The 27,712-nt window shown below is 48.7% G+C and overlaps 1 protein-coding gene across 2 annotated transcripts in view; it reads right to left on the bottom strand.

Annotated features, from left to right (window-relative positions):
* plxnb3 (plexin B3) overlaps positions 1-27,712 on the bottom strand; it is a 278,639-nt gene that overhangs the window by 50,232 nt on the left and 200,695 nt on the right. For both annotated transcript variants that reach the window (XM_090185576.1, XM_090185577.1), the window contains exons 21-24: positions 7,030-7,188; positions 5,464-5,612; positions 4,473-4,573; positions 1,060-1,277 (exon numbers count right to left, since the gene is read on the bottom strand). In XM_090185576.1, the coding sequence (XP_090041702.1) occupies positions 1,060-1,277; positions 4,473-4,573; positions 5,464-5,612; positions 7,030-7,188 (627 nt within the window). The remainder of the gene's footprint in view (positions 1-1,059; positions 1,278-4,472; positions 4,574-5,463; positions 5,613-7,029; positions 7,189-27,712) is intronic.

The raw sequence follows: 27,712 nt of genomic DNA, 5'->3' as shown, positions 1-27,712 counted from the left end.
CCCCTGGAGAGGAAGCCATATTACGACCCCCCTGGAGAGGTAGCAATATTACGATGCCCCTGGAGAGGTAGCCATATTACGATGCCCCTGGAGAGGAAGCCATATTACGATGCCCCTGGAGAGGAAGCAATATTACGATGCCCCTGGAGAGGTAGCCATATTACGATGCCCCTGGAGAGGTAGCCATATTACGACCCCCCTGGAGAGGTAGCAATATTACGATGCCCCTGGAGAGGTAGCCATATTACGATGCCCCTGGAGAGGAAGCCATATTACGACCCCCCTGGAGAGGTAGCAATATTACGATGCCCCTGGAGAGGTAGCCATATTACGATGCCCCTGGAGAGGAAGCCATATTACGATGCCCCTGGAGAGGTAGCAATATTACGATGCCCCTGGAGAGGTAGCCATATTACGATGCCCCTGGAGAGGTAGCCATATTACGATGCCCCTGGAGAGGTAGCCATATTACGATGCCCCTGGAGAGGTAGCCATATTACGATGCCCCTGGAGAGGTAGCCATATTACGATGCCCCTGGAGAGGTAGCCATATTACGACCCCCCTGGAGAGGTAGCCATATTACGATGCCCCTGGAGAGGTAGCCATATTACGACCCCCCTGGAGAGGAAGCCATATTACGATGCCCCTGGAGAGGTAGCCATATTACGATGCCCCTGGAGAGGTAGCCATATTATGACCCCCCTGGAGAGGAAGCCATATTACGATGCCCCTGGAGAGGAAGCCATATTACGATGCCCCTGGAGAGGTAGCCATATTACGATGCCCCTGGAGAGGTAGCCATATTACGATGCCCCTGGAGAGGTAGCCATATTACGACGCCCCTGGAGAGGTAGCCATATTATGGCCCTATGTTCAAGGTAGTTAAGTACCTTACTCAAGGGCGCAATGGCAGGGGCCGGCATCTAGAATTTGATACCAGCAAACCAATGGTTGCCAGCTCACTTCCTACCAGATTTGTCTGGACAAACCGACACTGTCCGTCTGCCTGCACTTCCATCTGTCCGTCTGTTCGTCTATATGTCCAACCACTTACTCACCCTGATAAGGAACAGTCTGTTGTTGAGGAGGTTGTTGAGTTGTCCCAGGCCCTGTTCCACCGTCCGTCTGCGGGACTCTGGCAGGTCCAGGTTCTGACTCAGGGGCGCCCCCCTCTGGCCGGGGAAGAACACGCGCTCTGCATACGTCTTATAGTCCAGGAGAGGAATACCTGGTCCACCCACATCACTACTCAGATCCATCATCTCTGTCATCAGATCTGGAGAGGAGGAGTGGAGAGGAGAGGAGGAGAGAGGAGGAGAGGAGAGGAGGAGAGAGGAGGAGAGGAGGGGGGGAGAGGAGAAGAGGAGGGGAGGGGAGGAGGAGAGGAGTAGAGAGGAGGGGAGAGGAGGAGAGAGGAGGAGAGGAGAGGAGGGGAGAAAAGGAGGGGAGGGGAGAGGAGGGGAGAAGAGGAGGGGAGAAGAGGAGGAGAGGGGAGGGGAGAGGAGGGGAGAAGAGGAGGGGAGAAGAGGAGGAGAGGGGAGGGGAGAGGAGGGGAGGGGAGGAGGAGAGGAGAGGAGGGGAGGAGGGGAGAAGAGGAGGGGAGAAGAGGGGAGAAGAGGAGGGGAGGGGAGAAGGAGAGGAGGGGAGAAGAGGAGGGTAGAGGAGGGGAGAAGGAGAGGAGGGGAGAAGGAGAGAAGGGGAGAAGAGGAGGGGAGAAGGAGAGGAGGGGAGAAGGAGAGAAGGGGAGAAGAGGAGGGGAGAAGGAGACGAGGGGAGAAGAGACGGGGAGAAGAGACGGGGAGAGGAGAAGAGGAGGGGAGAAGAGGAGGGGAGAGGAGGGGAGAAGGAGAGGAGGGGAGAAGAGAAGAGGAGGGGAGAAGGGGAGAAGGAGAGGAGGGGAGAAGAGGCGGGGAGAGGAGAAGGGGAGGGGAGAAGAGGAGGGGAGAAGAGGATGGGAGGGGAGAGGAGAAGAAGGGAGAAGAGGAGGGGAGGAGGAGAGGAGGGGTGAGAAAAGGAGGGGAGAAGAGAAGTGGAAGAGAGGATTGTAGAGGAGGGGACAGGAGGAGGATAAATTAATCCTGTCTTTATGAAGGCTCAGGAGCTGTGTCAATGCGTCCAAAATGGCAACCTATCCCCTAAAGAACAATCCCCTATGTAAAGAACTATCCCCTATGTAAAGAACTATCCCCTATGTAAAGAACTAGCCCGTATGTAAAGAACTATCCCCTATGTAAAGAACTATCCCCTAAATAACTATCCCCTATGTGAAGAACTATCCCCTATGTAAAGAACTATCCCCTATGTAAAGCACTATCCCCTATGTAAAGAACTATCCCCTATGTAAAGAACTATCCCCTATGTAAAGAACAGTCACCTAAAGAACTATCCCCTATGTAAAGAACAATCCCCTAAAGAACTATCCCCTATGTAAAGAACTATCCCCTATGTAAAGAATTATCCCCTATGTAAAGAATTATCCCCTATGTAAAGAACTATCCCCTAAAGAACTATCCCCTATGTAAAGAACAATCCCCTATGTAAAGAACAGTCCCCTAAAGAACTATCCCATATGTAAAGAACTATCCCCTAAATAACTATCCCCTATGTAAAGAACAATCCCCTAAAGAACAATCCCCTAAATAACTATCCCCTATGTAAAGAACTATCCCCTAAAGAACTATCCCCTAAAGAACTATCCCCTAAAGAACTATCCCCTAAAGAACTATCCCCTATGTAAAGAACTATCCCCTAAAGCACTATCCCCTAAAGAACTATCCCCTAAAGAACTATCCCCTAAAGAACTATCCCCTAAAGAACTATCCCCTATGTAAAGAACTATCCCCTATGTAAAGAACTATCCCCTAAAGAACTATCCCCTATGTAAAGAACAATCCCCTAAAGAACTATCCCCTATGCAAAGAACAATCCCCTAAGAACTATCCCCTAAAGAACTATCCCCTAAAGAACTATCCCCTAAAGAACTATCCCCTATGTAAAGAACTATCCCCTATGTAAAGAACTATCCCCTAAAGAAATATCCCCTAAAGAACTATCCCCTAAAGAACTATCCCCTAAAGAACTATCCCCTAAAGAACTATCCCCTATGTAAAGAACTATCCCCTATGTAAAGAACTATCCCCTATGTAAAGAACTATCCCCTATGTAAAGAACTATCCCCTATGTAAAGAACTATCCCCTAAAGAACTATCCCCTATGTAAAGAACTATCCCCTAAAGAACTATCCCCTAAAGAACTATCCCCTAAAGAACTATCCCCTATGTAAAGAACAATTCCCTAAAGAACTATCCCCTATGTAAAGAACAACCCCTAAATAACTATCCCCTAAGGAACTACCCCCTATGTAAAGAACAATCCCCTAAAGAACTATCCCCTATGCAAAGAACAATCCCCTAAGAACTATCCCCTAAAGAACTATCCCCTAAAGAACTATCCCCTATGTAAAGAACTATCCCCTAAAGAACTATCCCCTATGTAAAGAACAATCCCCTAAAGAACTATCCCCTATGCAAAGAACAATCCCCTAAGAACTATCCCCTAAAGAACTATCCCCTAAAGAACTATCCCCTAAAGAACTATCCCCTATGTAAAGAACTATCCCCTATGTAAAGAACTATCCCCTAAATAACTATCCCCTAAAGAACTATCCCCTATGTAAAGAACTATCCCCTATGTAAATAACTATCCCCTAAAGAACTATCCCCTATGTAAAGAACTATTCCCTAAAGAACTATCCCCTATGTAAAGAACAACCCCTAAAGAACTATCCCCTAAGGAACTATCCCCTATGTAAAGAACAATCCCCTAAAGAACTATCCCCTATGCAAAGAACAATCCCCTAAGAACTATCCCCTAAAGCACTATCCCCTATGTAAAGAACTATCCCCCATGTAAAGAACTATCCCCTATGTAAAGAACAATCCTCTATGTAAAGAACTATCCCCTAAAGAACTATCCCCTATGTAAAGAACTATCCCCTATGTAAAGAACTATCCTCTATGTAAAGAACTATCCCCTAAAGAACTATCCCCTATGTAAAGCACTATCCCCTATGTAAAGAACTATCCCCTAAAGAACTAGCCCCTATGTAAAGCACTATCCCCTATGTAAAGAACTATCCCTATGTAAAGAACTATCTCCTATGTAAAGAACTATCCTCTATGTAAAGCACTATCCCCTATGTAAAGAACTATCCCCTATGTAAAGAACTATCCTCTATGTAAAGAACTATCCCCTATGTAAAGAACTATCCCCTATGTAAAGAACTATCCTCTATGTAAAGAACTATCCCATAAATAACTATCCCCTATGTAAAGCACTATCCCCTATGTAAAGCACTCATTTTGAACAGAGTTTCATTGGCCCTTGCCAAAAGTAGGGCACTATATAGGGCATAGGGTACCATTTCAGACAAAGTCTCTATTGAACTAAACAGGCTGATAGGAGTATTTACCTGTGAACTCCTTCCTGCACTGGTCTCCCACATTGATCTCCAGAGTCTCCAGCTGAACCAGAACCTTCTTGTAGTCTCTCAGAGCCTGTTTGCTCTTCCTCCTGCACACAGACACACACAGTACCTCACCTGGGATTCACTGCAACTGCTATCAATCAGGTAATCAATCATCTACTATCAATCAATCAGGTAATCAATCATCAACTATCAATCAATCAGTTAATCAATCATCTACTATCAATCAATCAGGTAATAAATCATCAACTATCAATCAATCAGATAATCAATCATCTACTATCAATCAATCAGGTAATCAATCATCTACTATCAATCAATCAGGTAATCAATCATCTACTATCAATCAATCAGGTAATCAATAATTTATTATCAATCAATCAGGTAATCAATCATCTACTATCAATCAATTAGTTACTCAATCAACCAATCAATCAAATAAAACATTAATTAATGTATATAGATCAGTGAGTGAGTGTTAGAGTGTGTGTGTGTGAGTGAGTGTGTGTGTGTTAGTGTGTGTGTGTGTGTGTGCTATTGTGTGTGTGTTAGTGTGGGTGTGTTAGTGTAGGTGTATGTTTGTGTGTGTGTGTGTTAGTGTGTGTGTATTAGTGTGTGTGTGTTAATGTGTGTGTGTGTGTGTGTGTGTGTGTGTGTGTGTGTGTGTGTGTGTATTAGTGTGTGTGTGTGTTAGTGTGTGTGTGTGTTAGTGTGTGTTTGTGTGTTAGTGTGTGTGTGTGTTAGTGTGTGTTAGTGTGTGTGTGTGTGTTAGTGTGTGTGTGTGTTAGTGTGTGTGTTAGTGTGTGTGTTAGTGTGTGTGTTAGTGTGTGTGTGTGTTAGTGTGTGTTAGTGTGTGTGTTAGTGTGTGTGTTAGTGTGTGTGTTAGTGTGTGTGTTAGTGTGCGTGTTAGTGTGTGTGTTAGTGTGCGTGTTAGTGTGTGTGTGTGTGTGTCAGTGTGTGTTAGTGTGTTACTGACCTGTACATGAGGATGATGACCAGCACCACTAGGACCACCACAGCAGCCCCTGCAGCCAGACCCACCTGGGCAGCCAGAGGGACAGGTGAGAGGCCTTCTGTATCATACTGCACTGTACCCAGGTCTACATTCAGCTTCCCCATTACCACCTAGAGAGAGGGAGAGAGAGGGGAGAGGGAAATAGGGTGAAAGAGTGGGGAGAGAGAGAGGGAGAGGAGGTGAGAGAGGGAGGGAGAGGAGGGGAGAGAGAGAGGGAGAGGAGGGAGAGAGAGAGGGAGATATGGAGGGAGATGAGGGGAGAGAGAGAGGGAGAGAGATACAGAGGGAGAAGAGAGGAGAGAGAGAGGGAGAGAGATATGGAGGGAGAGGAGGGGAGAGAGAGATACGGAGGGAGAGAGATACGAGGGAGAGGAGGGGAGAGAGAAAATGAGAGAGATACGAGGGAGAGGAGGGGAGAGAGAGAGGGAGAGAGATATTGAGGGAGAGAGATACGGAGGGAGAGGAGGGGAGAGAGAAAATGAGAGAGATACGAGGGAGAGGAGGGGAGAGAGAGAGGGAGAGAGATACGGAGGGAGAGAGATACGGAGGGAGAGGAGGGGAGAGAGATACGGAGGGAGAGAGATACGGAGGGAGAGGAGAGAGAGAGGGAGAGAGATACGGAGGGAGAGGAGGGGAGAGAGAAAATGAGAGATACGAGGGAGAGGAGGGGAGAGAGAGGGAGAGAGATATGGAGGGAGAGGAGGGGAGAGAGAAAATGAGAGAGATACGGAGGAAGAGGAGGGGAGAGAGAGAGGGAGAGAGATTCGGAGGGAGAGAGAGAGAGGGAGAGAGATTCGGAGGGAGAGGAGGGGAGAGAGGGACAGAGATACGGAGGGAGAGGAGAGGAGAGAGGGACAGAGATACGGAGGGAGAGAAGGGGAGAGAGGGACAGAGATACGGAGAGAGAGGAGGGGAGAGAGGGACAGAGGGAGAGGAGGGGAGAGAGGGACAGAGGGAGAGGAAGGGAGAGAGGGACAGAGGGAGGTGGGAGAGGAGGGGAGAGAGGGACAGAGATATGGAGGGAGAGGAGGGGAGAGAGGGACAGAGGGAGAGGAGGGGAGAGAGGGACAGAGGGAGGTGGGAGAGGAGGGGAGAGAGGGACAGAGGGAGAGGAGGGGAGAGAGGGACAGAGATACGGAGGGAGAGGAGGGGAGAGAGGGACAGAGGGAGGAGGAGGGGAGAGAGGGACAGAGATACGGAGGGAGGAGGAGGGGAGAGAGGGACAGAGGGAGAGGAGGGGAGAGAGGGACAGAGATACGGAGGGAGGAGGAGGGGAGAGGGACAGAGGGAGAGGAGGGGAGAGAGGGACAGAGATACGGAGGGAGGAGGAGGAGAGAGAGGGACAGATACATGTAAACATCCTCAATCATTAAATAACTGCATCATCTCATTCCAGTTCCTGGTGTGGAGATGGTTGAGGAACACAGTGATGTCGTTCTGTCAGGATATACCAACTCAAAGAATAAGGTACAGTATTGACCGTGTGTGTGTGGGTGTGTGAGTGTGTGTGTGTGTGTGTGTACAAACCCTCAGGCTGGGCAGTTGGTTGCTCCCTAGACTGTCTGGTTGTTTCTCAGGTGGTTCACAGTACAGGTGAGTGCTGTCTAGAGTCTTGACCTCACACTCCTGGTCACCTAACCTGGCTACCACTTCATCACGAGTCATGGCACGCGTCAGGTCCTTACCCTGGGACGGACAGACAGCCATTAGTCATCAGAGGTCAAAGGTCCTTGACTGGACCAACACATACACAGGTCAGTCAGTCATCATGTAATATGATTGTATTTTATACAGATTCACCTCTAACAGGACAGGTTACCGTATCGGTCAGATTCACCTCTAACAGGTTACCGTGTCGGTCAGATTCATCTCTAACAGGTTACCGTGTCGGTCAGATTCACCTCTAACAGGTTACCGTGTCGGTCAGATGCACCTCTAACAGGTTACCGTGTCGGTCAGATTCACCTCTAACAGGTTACCGTATCGGTCAGATTCATCTCTAACAGGTTACCGTGTCGGTCAGATTCATCTCTAACAGGTTACCGTATCGGTCAGATTCATCTCTAACAGGTTACCGTGTCGGTCAGATTCACCTCTAACAGGACAGGTTACCGTGTCGGTCAGATTCATCTCTAACAGGTTACCGTATCGGTCAGATTCACCTCTAACAGGACAGGTTACCGTATCGGTCAGATTCACCTCTAACAGGTTACCGTATCGGTCAGATTCACCTCTAACAGGACAGGTTACCGTGTCGGTCAGATTCATCTCTAACAGGTTACCGTGTCGGTCAGATTCACCTCTAACAGGACAGGTTACCGTGTCGGTCAGATTCACCTCTAACAGGTTACCGTATCGGTCAGATTCACCTCTAACAGGACAGGTTACCGTGTCGGTCAGATTCACCTCTAACAGGTTACCGTGTCGGTCAGATTCACCTCTAACAGGTTACCGTGTCGGTCAGATTCACCTCTAACAGGTTACCGTGTCGGTCAGATTCACCTCTAACAGGTTACCGTATCGGTCAGATTCACCTCTAACAGGACAGGTTACCGTGTCGGTCAGATTCATCTCTAACAGGACAGGTTACCGTTTCGGTCAGATCCACCTCTAACAGGTTACCGTGTCGGTCAGATTCACCTCTAACAGGTTACCGTGTCGGTCAGATTCACCTCTAACAGGACAGGTTACCGTGTCGGTCAGATTCATCTCTAAAAGGACAGGTTACCGTGTCGGTCAGATTCACCTCTAACAGGTTACCGTGTCGGTCAGATTCATCTCTAACAGGTTACCGTGTCGGTCAGATTCATCTCTAACAGGACAGGTTACCGTGTCGGTCAGATTCACCTCTAACAGGACAGGTTACCGTGTCGGTCAGATTTATCTCTAACAGGATACCGTATCGGTCAGATTCACCTCTAACAGGTTACCGTGTCGGTCAGATTCACCTCTAACAGGACAGGTTACCGTGTCGGTCAGATTCACCTCTAACAGGTTACCGTGTCGGTCAGATCCAACTCTAACAGGTTACCGTGTCGGTCAGATTCACCTCTAACAGGTTACCGTGTCGGTCAGATTCACCTCTAACAGGTTACCGTGTCGGTCAGATCCACCTCTAACAGGTTACCGTGTCGGTCAGATTCACCTCTAACAGGACAGGTTACCGTGTCGGTCAGATTCACCTCTAACAGGTTACCGTGTCAGTCAGATTCACCTCTAACAGGTTACCGTGTCGGTCAGATTCACCACTAACAGGTTACCGTGTCGGTCAGATTCACCTCTAACAGGTTACCGTGTCGGTCAGATTCACCTCTAACAGGACAGGTTACCGTGTCGGTCAGATTCACCTCTAACAGGACAGGTTACCGTGTCGGTCAGATTCACCACTAACAGGTTACCGTGTCGGTCAGATTCACCACTAACAGGTTACCGTGTCGGTCAGATTCACCTCTAACAGGTTACCGTGTCGGTCAGATTCACCTCTAACAGGACAGGTTACCGTGTCGGTCAGATTCATCTCTAACAGGATACCGTATCGGTCAGATTCACCTCTAACAGGTTACCGTGTCGGTCAGATTCACCTCTAACAGGACAGGTTACCGTGTCGGTCAGATTCACCTCTAACAGGACAGGTTACCGTGTCGGTCAGATTCACCTCTAACAGGTTACCGTGTCGGTCAGATTCACCTCTAACAGGTTACCGTGTCGGTCAGATCCAACTCTAACAGGTTACCGTGTCGGTCAGATTCACCTCTAACAGGTTACCGTGTCGGTCAGATCCACCTCTAACAGGTTACCGTGTCGGTCAGATTCACCTCTAACAGGACAGGTTACCGTGTCGGTCAGATTCACCTCTAACAGGTTACCGTGTCAGTCAGATTCACCTCTAACAGGTTACCGTGTCGGTCAGATTCACCTCTAACAGGTTACCGTGTCGGTCAGATTCACCTCTAACAGGACAGGTTACCGTGTCGGTCAGATTCACCTCTAACAGGACAGGTTACCGTGTCGGTCAGATTCACCACTAACAGGTTACCGTGTCGGTCAGATTCACCACTAACAGGTTACCGTGTCGGTCAGATTCACCTCTAACAGGTTACCGTGTCGGTCAGATTCACCTCTAACAGGTTACCGTGTCGGTCAGATTCACCTCTAACAGGACAGGTTACCGTGTCGGTCAGATTCACCTCTAACAGGTTACCGTGTCGGTCAGATTCACCTCTAACAGGACAGGTTACCATGTCGGTCAGATTCACCTCTAACAGGTTACCGTATCGGTCAGATTCACCTCTAACAGGTTACCGTGTCGGTCAGATTCATCTCTAACAGGTTACCGTGTCGGTCAGATTCACCTCTAACAGGACAGGTTACCGTGTCGGTCAGATTCACCTCTAACAGGACAGGTTACCGTGTCGGTCAGATTCACCTCTAACAGGACAGGTTACCGTGTCGGTCAGATTCATCTCTAAAAGGACAGGTTACCGTGTCGGTCAGATTCACCTCTAACAGGTTACCGTGTCGGTCAGATTCATCTCTAACAGGTTACCGTGTCGGTCAGATTCATCTCTAACAGGACAGGTTACCGTGTCGGTCAGATTCACCTCTAACAGGACAGGTTACCGTGTCGGTCAGATTCATCTCTAACAGGATACCGTATCGGTCAGATTCACCTCTAACAGGTTACCGTGTCGGTCAGATTCACCTCTAACAGGACAGGTTACCGTGTCGGTCAGATTCACCTCTAACAGGACAGGTTACCGTGTCGGTCAGATCCACCTCTAACAGGTTACCGTGTCGGTCAGATTCACCTCTAACAGGTTACCGTGTCGGTCAGATCCAACTCTAACAGGTTACCGTGTCGGTCAGATTCACCTCTAACAGGTTACCGTGTCGGTCAGATTCACCTCTAACAGGTTACCGTGTCGGTCAGATCCACCTCTAACAGGTTACCGTGTCGGTCAGATTCACCTCTAACAGGACAGGTTACCGTGTCGGTCAGATTCACCTCTAACAGGTTACCGTGTCAGTCAGATTCACCTCTAACAGGTTACCGTGTCGGTCAGATTCACCTCTAACAGGTTACCGTGTCGGTCAGATTCACCTCTAACAGGACAGGTTACCGTGTCGGTCAGATTCACCTCTAACAGGACAGGTTACCGTGTCGGTCAGATTCACCACTAACAGGTTACCGTGTCGGTCAGATTCACCACTAACAGGTTACCGTGTCGGTCAGATTCACCTCTAACAGGTTACCGTGTCGGTCAGATTCACCTCTAACAGGACAGGTTACCGTGTCGGTCAGATTCATCTCTAACAGGATACCGTATCGGTCAGATTCACCTCTAACAGGTTACCGTGTCGGTCAGATTCACCTCTAACAGGACAGGTTACCGTGTCGGTCAGATTCACCTCTAACAGGACAGGTTACCGTGTCGGTCAGATTCACCTCTAACAGGTTACCGTGTCGGTCAGATTCACCTCTAACAGGTTACCGTGTCGGTCAGATCCAACTCTAACAGGTTACCGTGTCGGTCAGATTCACCTCTAACAGGTTACCGTGTCGGTCAGATTCACCTCTAACAGGTTACCGTGTCGGTCAGATCCACCTCTAACAGGTTACCGTGTCGGTCAGATTCACCTCTAACAGGACAGGTTACCGTGTCGGTCAGATTCACCTCTAACAGGTTACCGTGTCAGTCAGATTCACCTCTAACAGGTTACCGTGTCGGTCAGATTCACCTCTAACAGGTTACCGTGTCGGTCAGATTCACCTCTAACAGGACAGGTTACCGTGTCGGTCAGATTCACCTCTAACAGGACAGGTTACCGTGTCGGTCAGATTCACCTCTAACAGGACAGGTTACCGTGTCGGTCAGATTCACCACTAACAGGTTACCGTGTCGGTCAGATTCACCACTAACAGGTTACCGTGTCGGTCAGATTCACCTCTAACAGGTTACCGTGTCGGTCAGATTCACCTCTAACAGGTTACCGTGTCGGTCAGATTCACCTCTAACAGGACAGGTTACCGTGTCGGTCAGATTCACCTCTAACAGGTTACCGTGTCGGTCAGATTCACCTCTAACAGGACAGGTTACCATGTCGGTCAGATTCACCTCTAACAGGTTACCGTATCGGTCAGATTCACCTCTAACAGGTTACCGTGTCGGTCAGATTCATCTCTAACAGGTTACCGTGTCGGTCAGATTCACCTCTAACAGGACAGGTTACCGTGTCGGTCAGATTCACCTCTAACAGGACAGGTTACCGTGTCGGTCAGATTCACCTCTAACAGGTTACCGTGTCGGTCAGATTCACCTCTAACAGGTTACCGTATCGGTCAGATTCACCTCTAACAGGTTACCGTATCGGTCAGATTCACCTCTAACAGGTTACCGTGTCGGTCAGATTCATCTCTAACAGGTTACCGTGTCGGTCAGATTCACCTCTAACAGGTTACCGTATCGGTCAGATTCACCTCTAACAGGTTACCGTATCGGTCAGATTCACCTCTAACAGGTTACCGTATCGGTCAGATTCACCTCTAACATGTTACCGTATCGGTCAGATTCACCTCTAACAGGTTACCGTGTCGGTCAGATTCATCTCTAACAGGTTACCGTATCGGTCAGATTAACCTCTAACAGGTTACCGTGTCGGTCAGATTCATCTCTAACAGGTTACCGTGTCGGTCAGATTCACCTCTAACAGGTTACCGTGTCAGTCAGATTCACCTCTAACAGGACAGGTTACCGTGTCGGTCAGATTGATCTCTAACAGATTACCGTGTCGGTCAGATTCACCTCTAACAGATTACCGTGTCGGTCAGATTCACCTCTAACAGGACAGGTTACCGTATCGGTCAGATTCACCTCTAACAGGACAGGTTACCGTGTCAGTCAGATTCACCTCTAACAGGTTACCGTATCGGTCAGAATCATCTCTAACAGGTTACCGTATCGGTCAGATTCACCTCTAACAGATTACTGTGTCGGTCAGATTCACCTCTAACAGGACAGGTTACCGTGTCGGTCAGATTCACCTCTAACAGGACAGGTTACCGTATCGGTCAGATTCACCTCTAACAGGTTACCGTATCGGTCAGATTCACCTCTAACAGGTTACCGCGTCGGTCAGATTCACCTCTAACAGGTTACCGTGTCGGTCAGATCCACCTCTAACAGGTTACCGTGTCGGTCAGATTCACCTCTAACAGGTTACCGTATCGGTCAGATTCACCTCTAACAGGTTACCGTGTCGGTCAGATTCATCTCTAACAGGTTACCGCATCGGTCAGATTCACCTCTAACAGGTTACCGTATCGGTCAGATTCACCTCTAACAGATTACCGTGTCGGTCAGATTCACCTCTAACAGGACAGGTTACCGTGTCGGTCAGATTAATCTCTAACAGGTTACCGTGTCGGTCAGATTCACCTCTAACAGGTTACCGTGTCGGTCAGATTCACCTCTAACAGGTTACTGTGTCGGTCAGATTCACCTCTAACAGGACAGGTTACCGTGTCGGTCAGATTCACCTCTAACAGGACAGGTTACCGTGTCGGTCAGATTCACCTCTAACAGGACAGGTTACCGTGTCAGTCAGATTCACCTCTAACAGGTTACCGCATCGGTCAGATCCACCTCTAACAGGTTACCGTGTCGGTCAGATTCATCTCTAACAGGTTACCGTGTCGGTCAGATTCACCTCTAACAGGTTACCGTGTCGGTCAGATTCACCTCTAACAGGTTACCGTATCGGTCAGATTCACCTCTAACAGGTTACCGTATCGGTCAGATTCACCTCTAACAGGTTACCGTGTCGGTCAGATTCATCTCTAACAGGTTACCGTGTCGGTCAGATTCACCTCTAACAGGTTACCGTATCGGTCAGATTCACCTCTAACAGGTTACCGTATCGGTCAGATTCACCTCTAACAGGTTACCGTGTCGGTCAGATTCACCTCTAACAGGTTACCGTGTCGGTCAGATTCACCTCTAACAGGACAGGTTACCGTGTCGGTCAGATTCACCTCTAACAGGTTACCGTGTCGGTCAGATTCACCTCTAACAGGACAGGTTACCGTGTCGGTCAGATTCACCTCTAACAGGTTACCGTGTCGGTCAGATTCACCACTAACAGGTTACCGTGTCGGTCAGATTCACCACTAACAGGTTACCGTGTCGGTCAGATTCACCTCTAACAGGTTACCGTGTCGGTCAGATTCACCTCTAACAGGTTACCGTGTCGGTCAGATTCACCTCTAACAGGACAGGTTACCATGTCGGTCAGATTCACCTCTAACAGGTTACCGTATCGGTCAGATTCACCTCTAACAGGTTACCGTGTCGGTCAGATTCATCTCTAACAGGTTACCGTGTCGGTCAGATTCACCTCTAACAGGACAGGTTACCGTGTCGGTCAGATTCACCTCTAACAGGACAGGTTACCGTGTCGGTCAGATTCACCTCTAACAGGACAGGTTACCGTGTCGGTCAGATTCATCTCTAAAAGGACAGGTTACCGTGTCGGTCAGATTCACCTCTAACAGGTTACCGTGTCGGTCAGATTCATCTCTAACAGGTTACCGTGTCGGTCAGATTCATCTCTAACAGGACAGTTTACCGTGTCGGTCAGATTCATCTCTAACAGGACAGGTTACCGTGTCGGTCAGATTCATCTCTAACAGGATACCGTATCGGTCAGATTCACCTCTAACAGGTTACCGTGTCGGTCAGATTCACCTCTAACAGGACAGGTTACCGTGTCGGTCAGATTCACCTCTAACAGGACAGGTTACCGTGTCGGTCAGATCCACCTCTAACAGGTTACCGTGTCGGTCAGATTCACCTCTAACAGGTTACCGTGTCGGTCAGATCCAACTCTAACAGGTTACCGTGTCGGTCAGATTCACCTCTAACAGGTTACCGTGTCGGTCAGATTCACCTCTAACAGGTTACCGTGTCGGTCAGATCCACCTCTAACAGGTTACCGTGTCGGTCAGATTCACCTCTAACAGGACAGGTTACCGTGTCGGTCAGATTCACCTCTAACAGGTTACCGTGTCAGTCAGATTCACCTCTAACAGGTTACCGTGTCGGTCAGATTCACCTCTAACAGGTTACCGTGTCGGTCAGATTCACCTCTAACAGGACAGGTTACCGTGTCGGTCAGATTCACCTCTAACAGGACAGGTTACCGTGTCGGTCAGATTCACCACTAACAGGTTACCGTGTCGGTCAGATTCACCACTAACAGGTTACCGTGTCGGTCAGATTCACCTCTAACAGGTTACCGTGTCGGTCAGATTCACCTCTAACAGGTTACCGTGTCGGTCAGATTCACCTCTAACAGGTTACCGTATCGGTCAGATTCACCTCTAACAGGTTACCGTATCGGTCAGATTCACCTCTAACAGGTTACCGTATCGGTCAGATTCACCTCTAACAGGTTACCGTATCGGTCAGATTCACCTCTAACAGGTTACCGTATCGGTCAGATTCATCTCTAACAGGTTACCGTATCGGTCAGATTCACCTCTAACAGGTTACCGTATCGGTCAGATTCACCTCTAACAGGTTACCGTGTCGGTCAGATTCACCTCTAACAGGTTACCGTGTCAGTCAGATTCACCTCTAACAGATTACCGTGTCAGTCAGATTCACCTCTAACAGGACAGGTTACCGTGTCGGTCAGATTCATCTCTAACAGATTACCGTGTCGGTCAGATTCACCTCTAACAGATTACCGTGTCGGTCAGATTCACCTCTAACAGGACAGGTTACCGTATCGGTCAGATTCACCTCTAACAGGACAGGTTACCGTGTCAGTCAGATTCACCTCTAACAGGTTACCGTGTCGGTCAGATTCACCTCTAACAGATTACCGTGTCGGTCAGATTCACCTCTAACAGGACAGGTTACCGTATCGGTCAGATTCACCTCTAACAGGACAGGTTACCGTGTCAGTCAGATTCACCTCTAACAGGTTACCGTATCGGTCAGATTCATCTCTAACAGGTTACCGTATCGGTCAGATTCACCTCTAACAGGTTACCGTATCGGTCAGATTCACCTCTAACAGGTTACCGTGTCGGTCAGATTCACCTCTAACAGGTTACCGTGTCGGTCAGATTCACCTCTAACAGGTTACCGTGTCGGTCAGATTCATCTCTAACAGGTTACCGTGTCGGTCAGATTCACCTCTAACAGGTTACCGTATCGGTCAGATTCACCTCTAACAGGTTACCGTATCGGTCAGATTCACCTCTAACAGGTTACCGTATCGGTCAGATTCACCTCTAACAGGTTACCGTGTCGGTCAGATTCACCTCTAACAGGTTACCGTGTCGGTCAGATTCACCTCTAACAGGACAGGTTACCGTGTCGGTCAGATTCACCTCTAACAGGTTACCGTGTCGGTCAGATTCACCTCTAACAGGACAGGTTACCGTGTCAGTCAGATTCACCTCTAACAGGTTACCGTATCGGTCAGATTCATCTCTAACAGGTTACCGTATCGGTCAGATTCACCTCTAACAGGTTACCGTATCGGTCAGATTCACCTCTAACAGGTTACCGTGTCGGTCAGATTCACCTCTAACAGGTTACCGTGTCGGTCAGATTCACCTCTAACAGGTTACCGTGTCGGTCAGATTCATCTCTAACAGGTTACCGTGTCGGTCAGATTCACCTCTAACAGGTTACCGTATCGGTCAGATTCACCTCTAACAGGTTACCGTATCGGTCAGATTCACCTCTAACAGGTTACCGTATCGGTCAGATTCACCTCTAACAGGTTACCGTGTCGGTCAGATTCACCTCTAACAGGTTACCGTGTCGGTCAGATTCACCTCTAACAGGACAGGTTACCGTGTCGGTCAGATTCACCTCTAACAGGTTACCGTGTCGGTCAGATTCACCTCTAACAGGACAGGTTACCGTGTCGGTCAGATTCACCTCTAACAGGTTACTGTGTCGGTCAGATTCACCACTAACAGGTTACCGTGTCGGTCAGATTCACCACTAACAGGTTACCATGTCGGTCAGATTCACCTCTAACAGGTTACCGTATCGGTCAGATTCACCTCTAACAGGTTACCGTGTCGGTCAGATTCATCTCTAACAGGTTACCGTGTCGGTCAGATTCACCTCTAACAGGACAGGTTACCGTGTCGGTCAGATTCACCTCTAACAGGACAGGTTACCGTGTCGGTCAGATTCACCTCTAACAGGACAGGTTACCGTGTCGGTCAGATTCATCTCTAAAAGGACAGGTTACCGTGTCGGTCAGATTCACCTCTAACAGGTTACCGTGTCGGTCAGATTCATCTCTAACAGGCTACCGTGTCGGTCAGATTCATCTCTAACAGGACAGGTTACCGTGTCGGTCAGATTCATCTCTAACAGGACAGGTTACCGTGTCGGTCAGATTCATCTCTAACAGGATACCGTATCGGTCAGATTCACCTCTAACAGGTTACCGTGTCGGTCAGATTCACCTCTAACAGGACAGGTTACCGTGTCGGTCAGATTCACCTCTAACAGGACAGGTTACCGTGTCGGTCAGATCCACCTCTAACAGGTTACTGTGTCGGTCAGATTCACCTCTAACAGGTTACCGTGTCGGTCAGATCCAACTCTAACAGGTTACCGTGTCAGTCAGATTCACCTCTAACAGGTTACCGTGTCGGTCAGATTCACCTCTAACAGGTTACCGTGTCGGTCAGATTCACCTCTAACAGGACAGGTTACCGTGTCGGTCAGATTCACCTCTAACAGGACAGGTTACCGTGTCGGTCAGATTCACCTCTAACAGGACAGGTTACCGTGTCGGTCAGATTCACCACTAACAGGTTACCGTGTCGGTCAGATTCACCACTAACAGGTTACCGTGTCGGTCAGATTCACCTCTAACAGGACAGGTTACCGTGTCGGTCAGATTCATCTCTAACAGGATACCGTATCGGTCAGATTCACCTCTAACAGGTTACCGTGTCGGTCAGATTCACCTCTAACAGGACAGGTTACCGTGTCGGTCAGATCCACCTCTAACAGGTTACCGTGTCGGTCAGATTCACCTCTAACAGGTTACCGTGTCGGTCAGATCCAACTCTAACAGGTTACCGTGTCGGTCAGATTCACCTCTAACAGGTTACCGTGTCGGTCAGATTCACCTCTAACAGGTTACCGTGTCGGTCAGATCCACCTCTAACAGGTTACCGTGTCGGTCAGATTCACCTCTAACAGGACAGGTTACCGTGTCGGTCAGATTCACCTCTAACAGGTTACCGTGTCAGTCAGATTCACCTCTAACAGGTTACCGTGTCGGTCAGATTCACCTCTAACAGGTTACCGTGTCGGTCAGATTCACCTCTAACAGGACAGGTTACCGTGTCGGTCAGATTCACCTCTAACAGGACAGGTTACCGTGTCGGTCAGATTCACCTCTAACAGGACAGGTTACCGTGTCGGTCAGATTCACCACTAACAGGTTACCGTGTCGGTCAGATTCACCACTAACAGGTTACCGTGTCGGTCAGATTCACCTCTAACAGGACAGGTTACCGTGTCGGTCAGATTCATCTCTAACAGGATACCGTATCGGTCAGATTCACCTCTAACAGGTTACCGTGTCGGTCAGATTCACCTCTAACAGGACAGGTTACCGTGTCGGTCAGATTCACCTCTAACAGGACAGGTTACCGTGTCGGTCAGATTCACCACTAACAGGTTACCGTGTCGGTCAGATTCACCACTAACAGGTTACCGTGTCGGTCAGATTCACCTCTAACAGGTTACCGTGTCGGTCAGATTCACCTCTAACAGGTTACCGTGTCGGTCAGATTCACCTCTAACAGGACAGGTTACCGTGTCGGTCAGATTCACCTCTAACAGGTTACCGTGTCGGTCAGATTCACCTCTAACAGGACAGGTTACCATGTCGGTCAGATTCACCTCTAACAGGTTACCGTATCGGTCAGATTCACCTCTAACAGGTTACCGTGTCGGTCAGATTCATCTCTAACAGGTTACCGTGTCGGTCAGATTCACCTCTAACAGGACAGGTTACCGTGTCGGTCAGATTCACCTCTAACAGGACAGGTTACCGTGTCGGTCAGATTCACCTCTAACAGGACAGGTTACCGTGTCGGTCAGATTCACCTCTAACAGGACAGGTTACCGTGTCGGTCAGATTCACCTCTAACAGGTTACCGTGTCGGTCAGATTCACCTCTAACAGGTTACCGTATCGGTCAGATTCACCTCTAACAGGTTACCGTATCGGTCAGATTCACCTCTAACAGGTTACCGTGTCGGTCAGATTCATCTCTAACAGGTTACCGTGTCGGTCAGATTCACCTCTAACAGGTTACCGTATCGGTCAGATTCACCTCTAACAGGTTACCGTATCGGTCAGATTCACCTCTAACAGGTTACCGTATCGGTCAGATTCACCTCTAACATGTTACCGTATCGGTCAGATTCACCTCTAACAGGTTACCGTGTCGGTCAGATTCATCTCTAACAGGTTACCGTATCGGTCAGATTAACCTCTAACAGGTTACCGTGTCGGTCAGATTCATCTCTAACAGGTTACCGTGTCGGTCAGATTCACCTCTAACAGGTTACCGTGTCAGTCAGATTCACCTCTAACAGATTACCGTGTCAGTCAGATTCACCTCTAACAGATTACCGTGTCGGTCAGATTCACCTCTAACAGGACAGGTTACCGTATCGGTCAGATTCACCTCTAACAGGACAGGTTACCGTGTCAGTCAGATTCACCTCTAACAGGTTACCGTATCGGTCAGATTCATCTCTAACAGGTTACCGTATCGGTCAGATTCACCTCTAACAGATTACCGTGTCGGTCAGATTCACCTCTAACAGGTTACCGTATCGGTCAGATTCACCTCTAACAGGTTACCGTATCGGTCAGATTCACCTCTAACAGGTTACCGTGTCGGTCAGATTCACCTCTAACAGGTTACCGTGTCGGTCAGATTCACCTCTAACAGGTTACCGTGTCGGTCAGATCCACCTCTAACAGGTTACCGTGTCGGTCAGATTCACCTCTAACAGGTTACCGTATCGGTCAGATTCACCTCTAACAGGTTACCGTGTCGGTCAGATTCATCTCTAACAGGTTACCGCATCGGTCAGATTCACCTCTAACAGGTTACCGTGTCGGTCAGATTCACCTCTAACAGGACAGGTTACCGTGTCGGTCAGAATCACCTCTAACAGGACAGGTTACCGTGTCGGTCAGATCCACCTCTAACAGGTTACCGTGTCGGTCAGATTCATCTCTAACAGGTTACCGTGTCGGTCAGATTCACCTCTAACAGGTTACCGTGTCGGTCAGATTCACCTCTAACAGGTTACCGTATCGGTCAGATTCACCTCTAACAGGTTACCGTATCGGTCAGATTCACCTCTAACAGGTTACCGTGTCGGTCAGATTCATTTCTAACAGGTTACCGTGTCGGTCAGATTCACCTCTAACAGGTTACCGTATCGGTCAGATTCACCTCTAACAGGTTACCGTATCGGTCAGATTCACCTCTAACAGGTTACCGTGTCGGTCAGATTCACCTCTAACAGGTTACCGTGTCGGTCAGATTCACCTCTAACAGGACAGGTTACCGTGTCGGTCAGATTCACCTCTAACAGGACAGGTTACCGTGTCGGTCAGATTCACCTCTAACAGGACAGGTTACCGTGTCCGTCAGATTCACCTCTAACAGGACAGGTTACCGTGTCGGTCAGATTCACCTCTAACAGGACAGGTTACCGTGTCGGTCAGATTCACCTCTAACAGGTTACCGTATCGGTCAGATTCATCTCTAACAGGTTACCGTATCGGTCAGATTCACCTCTAACAGATTACCGTGTCGGTCAGATTCACCTCTAACAGGTTACCGTATCGGTCAGATTCACCTCTAACAGGTTACCGTATCGGTCAGATTCACCTCTAACAGGTTACCGTGTCGGTCAGATTCACCTCTAACAGGACAGGTTACCGTGTCGGTCAGATTCACCTCTAACAGGACAGGTTACCGTGTCGGTCAGATTCACCTCTAACAGGTTACCGTGTCGGTCAGATTCATCTCTAACAGGTTACCGTGTCGGTCAGATTCACCTCTAACAGGACAGGTTCCCGTGTCGGTCAGATTCACCTCTAACAGGACAGGTTACCGTGTCGGTCAGATTCACCTCTAACAGGACAGGTTACCGTGTCGGTCAGATCCACCTCTAACAGGTTACCGTGTCGGTCAGATTCATCTCTAACAGGTTACCGTGTCGGTCAGATTCACCTCTAACAGGTTACCGTATCGGTCAGATTCACCTGTAACAGGTTACCGTATCGGTCAGATTCACCTCTAACAGGTTACCGTATCGGTCAGATTCACCTCTAACAGGTTACCGTGTCGGTCAGATTCACCTCTAACAGGTTACCGTGTCGGTCAGATTCATCTCTAACAGGTTACCGTGTCGGTCAGATTCACCTCTAACAGGACAGGTTACCGTATCGGTCAGATTCACCTCTAACAGGACAGGTTACCGTGTCAGTCAGATTCACCTCTAACAGGTTACCGTATCGGTCAGATTCATCTCTAACAGGTTACCTTATCGGTCAGATTCACCTCTAACAGGTTACCGTATCGGTCAGATTCACCTCTAACAGGTTACCGTGTCGGTCAGATTCACCTCTAACAGGTTACCGTGTCGGTCAGATTCACCTCTAACAGGTTACCGTGTCGGTCAGATCCACCTCTAACAGGTTACCGTATCGGTCAGATTCACCTCTAACAGATTACCGTGTCGGTCAGATTCACCTCTAACAGGACAGGTTACCGTGTCGGTCAGATTAATCTCTAACAGGTTACCGTGTCGGTCAGATTCACCTCTAACAGGTTACCGTGTCGGTCAGATTCACCTCTAACAGGACAGGTTACCGTGTCGGTCAGATTCACCTCTAACAGGACAGGTTACCGTATCGGTCAGATTCACCTCTAACAGGACAGGTTACCGTGTCAGTCAGATTCACCTCTAACAGATTACCGTGTCGGTCAGATTCATCTCTAACAGGTTACCGTATCGGTCAGATTCACCTCTAACAGGTTACCGTGTCGGTCAGATTCACCTCTAACAGATTACCGTGTCGGTCAGATTCACCTCTAACAGGACAGGTTACCGTATCGGTCAGATTCACCTCTAACAGGACAGGTTACCGTGTCAGTCAGATTCACCTCTAACAGGTTACCGTATCGGTCAGATTCATCTCTAACAGGTTACCGTATCGGTCAGATTCACCTCTAACAGGTTACCGTATCGGTCAGATTCACCTCTAACAGGTTACCGTGTCGGTCAGATTCACCTCTAACAGGTTACCGTATCGGTCAGATTCACCTCTAACAGGTTACCGTGTCGGTCAGATTCACCTCTAACAGGTTACCGTGTAGGTCAGATCCACCTCTAACAGGTTACCGTGTCGGTCAGATTCAGATCTAACAGGTTACCGTGTCGGTCAGATTCACCTCTAACAGGACAGGTTACCGTGTCGGTCAGATTCACCTCTAACAGGACAGGTTACCGTGTCGGTCAGATTCACCTCTAACAGGACAGGTTACCGTGTCGGTCAGATTCACCTCTAACAGGACAGGTTACCGTGTCGGTCAGATCCACCTCTAACAGGTTACCGTGTCGGTCAGATTCACCTCTAACAGGTTACCGTATCGGTCAGATTCACCTCTAACAGGTTACCGTATCGGTCAGATTCACCTCTAACAGGCTACCGTGTCGGTCAGATTCATCTCTAACAGGTTACCGTGTCGGTCAGATTCACCTCTAACAGGTTACCGTATCGGTCAGATTCACCTCTAACAGGTTACCGTATCGGTCAGATTCACCTCTAACAGGTTACCGTGTCGGTCAGATTCACCTCTAACAGGTTACCATGTCGGTCAGATTTACCTCTAACAGGACAGGTTACCGTGTCGGTCAGATTCACCTCTAACAGGTTACCGTGTCGGTCAGATTCACCTCTAACAGGACAGGTTACCGTGTCGGTCAGATTCACCTCTAACAGGTTACCGTGTCGGTCAGATTCACCTCTAACAGGACAGGTTACCATGTCGGTCAGATTCACCTCTAACAGGTTACCGTATCGGTCAGATTCATCTCTAACAGGTTACCGTGTCGGTCAGATTCACCTCTAACAGGACAGGTTACCGTGTCGGTCAGATTCACCTCTAACAGGACAGGTTACCGTGTCGGTCAGATTCACCTCTAACAGGACAGGTTACCGTGTCGGTCAGATTCACCTCTAACAGGACAGGTTACCGTGTCGGTCAGATTCACCTCTAACAGGACAGGTTACCGTGTCGGTCAGATTCACCTCTAACAGGTTACCGTGTCGGACAGATTCATCTCTAACAGGTTACCGTGTCGGTCAGATTCACCTCTAACAGGACAGGTTACCGTGTCGGTCAGATTCACCTCTAACAGGACAGGTTACCGTGTCGGTCAGATTCACCTCTAACAGGACAGGTTACCGTGTCGGTCAGATCCACCTCTAACAGGTTACCGTGTCGGTCAGATTCATCTCTAACAGGTTACCGTGTCGGTCAGATTCACCTCTAACAGGTTACCGTGTCGGTCAGATTCACCTCTAACAGGTTACCGTATCGGTCAGATTCACCTCTAACAGGTTACCGTATCGGTCAGATTCACCTCTAACAGGTTACCGTGTCGGTCAGATTCACCTCTAACAGGTTACCGTATCGGTCAGATTCACCTCTAACAGGTTACCGTATCGGTCAGATTCACCTCTAACAGGTTACCGTATCGGTCAGATTCACCTCTAACATGTTACCGTATCGGTCAGATTCACCTCTAACAGGTTACCGTATCGGTCAGATTCATCTCTAACAGGTTACCGTATCGGTCAGATTCATCTCTAACAGGTTACCGTGTCGGTCAGATTCACCTCTAACAGGTTACCGTGTCAGTCAGATTCACCTCTAACAGATTACCGTGTCAGTCAGATTCACCTCTAACAGGACAGGTTACCGTGTCGGTCAGATTCATCTCTAACAGATTACCGTGTCGGTCAGATTAACCTCTAACAGATTACCGTGTCGGTCAGATTCACCTCTAACAGGACAGGTTACCGTATCGGTCAGATTCACCTCTAACAGGACAGGTTACCGTGTCGGTCAGATTAATCTCTAACAGGTTACCGTGTCGGTCAGATTCACCTCTAACAGGACAGGTTACCGTGTCGGTCAGATTAATCTCTAACAGGTTACCGTGTCGGTCAGATTCACCTCTAACAGGTTACCGTGTCGGTCAGATTCACCTCTAACAGGACAGGTTACCGTGTCGGTCAGATTCACCTCTAACAGGACAGGTTACCGTGTCAGTCAGATTCATCTCTAACAGGTTACCGTGTCGGTCAGATTCACCTCTAACAGGTTACCGTATCGGTCAGATTCACCTCTAACAGGTTACCGTATCGGTCAGATTCACCTCTAACAGGTTACCGTGTCGGTCAGATTCATCTCTAACAGGTTACCGTGTCGGTCAGATTCACCTCTAACAGGTTACCGTGTCGGTCAGATTCACCTCTAACAGGTTACCGTATCGGTCAGATTCACCTCTAACAGGTTACCGTATCGGTCAGATTCACCTCTAACAGGTTACCGTGTCGGACAGATTCATCTCTAACAGGTTACCGTGTCGGTCAGATTCACCTCTAACAGGTTACCGTGTCGGTCAGATTCACCTCTAACAGGACAGGTTACCGTGTCGGTCAGATTCACCTCTAACAGGTTACCGTGTCGGTCAGATTCACCTCTAACAGGACAGGTTACCGTGTCGGTCAGATTCACCTCTAACAGGTTACCGTGTCGGTCAGATTCACCTCTAACAGGACAGGTTACCATGTCGGTCAGATTCACCTCTAACAGGTTACCGTATCGGTCAGATTCATCTCTAACAGGTTACCGTGTCGGTCAGATTCACCTCTAACAGGACAGGTTACCGTGTCGGTCAGATTCACCTCTAACAGGACAGGTTACCGTGTCGGTCAGATTCACCTCTAACAGGACAGGTTACCGTGTCGGTCAGATTCACCTCTAACAGGACAGGTTACCGTGTCGGTCAGATTCACCTCTAACAGGACAGGTTACCGTGTCGGTCAGATTCACCTCTAACAGGTTACCGTGTCGGACAGATTCATCTCTAACAGGTTACCGTGTCGGTCAGATTCACCTCTAACAGGACAGGTTACCGTGTCGGTCAGATTCACCTCTAACAGGACAGGTTACCGTGTCGGTCAGATTCACCTCTAACAGGACAGGTTACCGTGTCGGTCAGATCCACCTCTAACAGGTTACCGTGTCGGTCAGATTCATCTCTAACAGGTTACCGTGTCGGTCAGATTCACCTCTAACAGGTTACCGTGTCGGTCAGATTCACCTCTAACAGGTTACCGTATCGGTCAGATTCACCTCTAACATGTTACCGTATCGGTCAGATTCACCTCTAACAGGTTACCGTGTCAGTCAGATTCACCTCTAACAGATTACCGTGTCAGTCAGATTCACCTCTAACAGGACAGGTTACCGTGTCGGTCAGATTCATCTCTAACAGATTACCGTGTCGGTCAGATTCACCTCTAACAGATTACCGTGTCGGTCAGATTCACCTCTAACAGGACAGGTTACCGTATCGGTCAGATTCACCTCTAACAGGACAGGTTACCGTGTCAGTCAGATTCACCTCTAACAGGTTACCGTATCGGTCAGATTCATCTCTAACAGGTTACCGTATCGGTCAGATTCACCTCTAACAGGTTACCGTATCGGTCAGATTCACCTCTAACAGGTTACCGTGTCGGTCAGATTCACCTCTAACAGGTTACCGTGTCGGTCAGATTCACCTCTAACAGGTTACCGTGTCGGTCAGATCCACCTCTAACAGGTTACCGTGTCGGTCAGATTCACCTCTAACGGGTTACCGTGTTGGTCAGATTCACCTCTAACAGGACAGGTTACCGTGTCGGTCAGATTAATCTCTAACAGGTTACCGTGTCGGTCAGATTCACCTCTAACAGGTTACCGTGTCGGTCAGATTCACCTCTAACAGGTTACCGTGTCGGTCAGATTCACCTCTAACAGGACAGGTTACCGTGTCGGTCAGATTCACCTCTAACAGGACAGGTTACCGTGTCAGTCAGATTCACCTCTAACAGGTTACCGTATCGGTCAGATTCATCTCTAACAGGTTACCGTATCGGTCAGATTCACCTCTAACAGGTTACCGTGTCGGTCAGATTCACCTCTAACAGGTTACCGTGTCGGTCAGATTCACCTCTAACAGGTTACCGTGTCGGTCAGATTCACCTCTAACAGGACAGGTTACCGTGTCGGTCAGATTAATCTCTAACAGGTTACCGTGTCGGTCAGATTCACCTCTAACAGGTTACCGTGTCGGTCAGATTCACCTCTAACAGGACAGGTTACCGTATCGGTCAGATCCACCTCTAACAGGTTACCGTGTCGGTCAGATTCATCTCTAACAGGTTACCGTGTCGGTCAGATTCACCTCTAACAGGTTACCGTGTCGGTCAGATTCACCTCTAACAGGTTACCGTATCGGTCAGATTCACCTCTAACAGGTTACCGTATCGGTCAGATTCACCTCTAACAGGTTACCGTGTCGGTCAGATTCATCTCTAACAGGTTACCGTGTCGGTCAGATTCACCTCTAACAGGTTACCGTATCGGTCAGATTCACCTCTAACAGGTTACCGTGTCGGTCAGATCCACCTCTAACAGATTACCGTGTCGGTCAGATTCATCTCTAACAGGTTACCGTATCGGTCAGATTCACCTCTAACAGGTTACCGTATCGGTCAGATTCACCTCTAACAGGTTACCGTGTCGGTCAGATTCACCTCTAACAGGTTACCGTGTCGGTCAGATTCATCTCTAACAGGTTACCGTGTCAGTCAGATTCACCTCTAACAGATTACCGTGTCGGTCAGATTCACCTCTAACAGGTTACCGTGTCGGTCAGATTCACCTCTAACAGGTTACCGTATCGGTCAGATTTACCTCTAACAGGACAGGTTACCGTGTCAGTCAGATTCACCTCTAACAGGTTACCGTATCGGTCAGATTCATCTCTAACAGGTTACCGTATCGGTCAGATTCACCTATAACAGATTACCGTGTCGGTCAGATTCACCTCTAACAGGTTACCGTATCGGTCAGATTCACCTCTAACAGGACAGGTTACCGTGTCAGTCAGATTCACCTCTAACAGGTTACCGTATCGGTCAGATTCATCTCTAACAGGTTACCGTATCGGTCAGATTCACCTCTAACAGGTTACCGTATCGGTCAGATTCACCTCTAACAGGTTACCGTGTCGGTCAGATTCACCTCTAACAGGTTACCGTGTCGGTCAGATTCACCTCTAACAGGTTACCGTGTCGGTCAGATCCACCTCTAACAGGTTACCGTGTCGGTCAGATTCACCTCTAACAGGTTACCGTATCGGTCAGATTCACCTCTAACAGGTTACCGTGTCGGTCAGATTCATCTCTAACAGGTTACCGCATCGGTCAGATTCAACTCTAACAGGTTACCGTACCGGTCAGATTCACCTCTAACAGATTACCGTGTCGGTCAGATTCACCTCTAACAGGACAGGTTACCGTGTCGGTCAGATTAATCTCTAACAGGTTACCGTGTCGGTCAGATTCACCTCTAACAGGTTACCGTGTCGGTCAGATTCACCTCTAACAGGTTACCGTGTCGGTCAGATTCACCTCTAACAGGTTACCGTGTCGGTCAGATTCACCTCTAACAGGTTACCGTGTCGGTCAGATTCACCTCTAACAGGTTACCGTGTCGGTCAGATCCACCTCTAACAGGTTACCGTGTCGGTCAGATTCACCTCTAACAGGTTACCGTATCGGTCAGATTCACCTCTAACAGGTTACCGTGTCGGTCAGATTCATCTCTAACAGGTTACCGCATCGGTCAGATTCAACTCTAACAGGTTACCGTATCGGTCAGATTCACCTCTAACAGATTACCGTGTCGGTCAGATTCACCTCTAACAGGACAGGTTACCGTGTCGGTCAGATTAATCTCTAACAGGTTACCGTGTCGGTCAGATTCACCTCTAACA

Source organism: Oncorhynchus mykiss, chromosome 9 (genome assembly GCF_057628025.1).
Source record: "Oncorhynchus mykiss isolate SJ-2025 chromosome 9, ASM5762802v1, whole genome shotgun sequence".
Lineage (NCBI taxonomy): Eukaryota > Metazoa > Chordata > Actinopteri > Salmoniformes > Salmonidae > Oncorhynchus > Oncorhynchus mykiss.
This window is presented reverse-complemented; position numbering and strand designations above follow the sequence as displayed.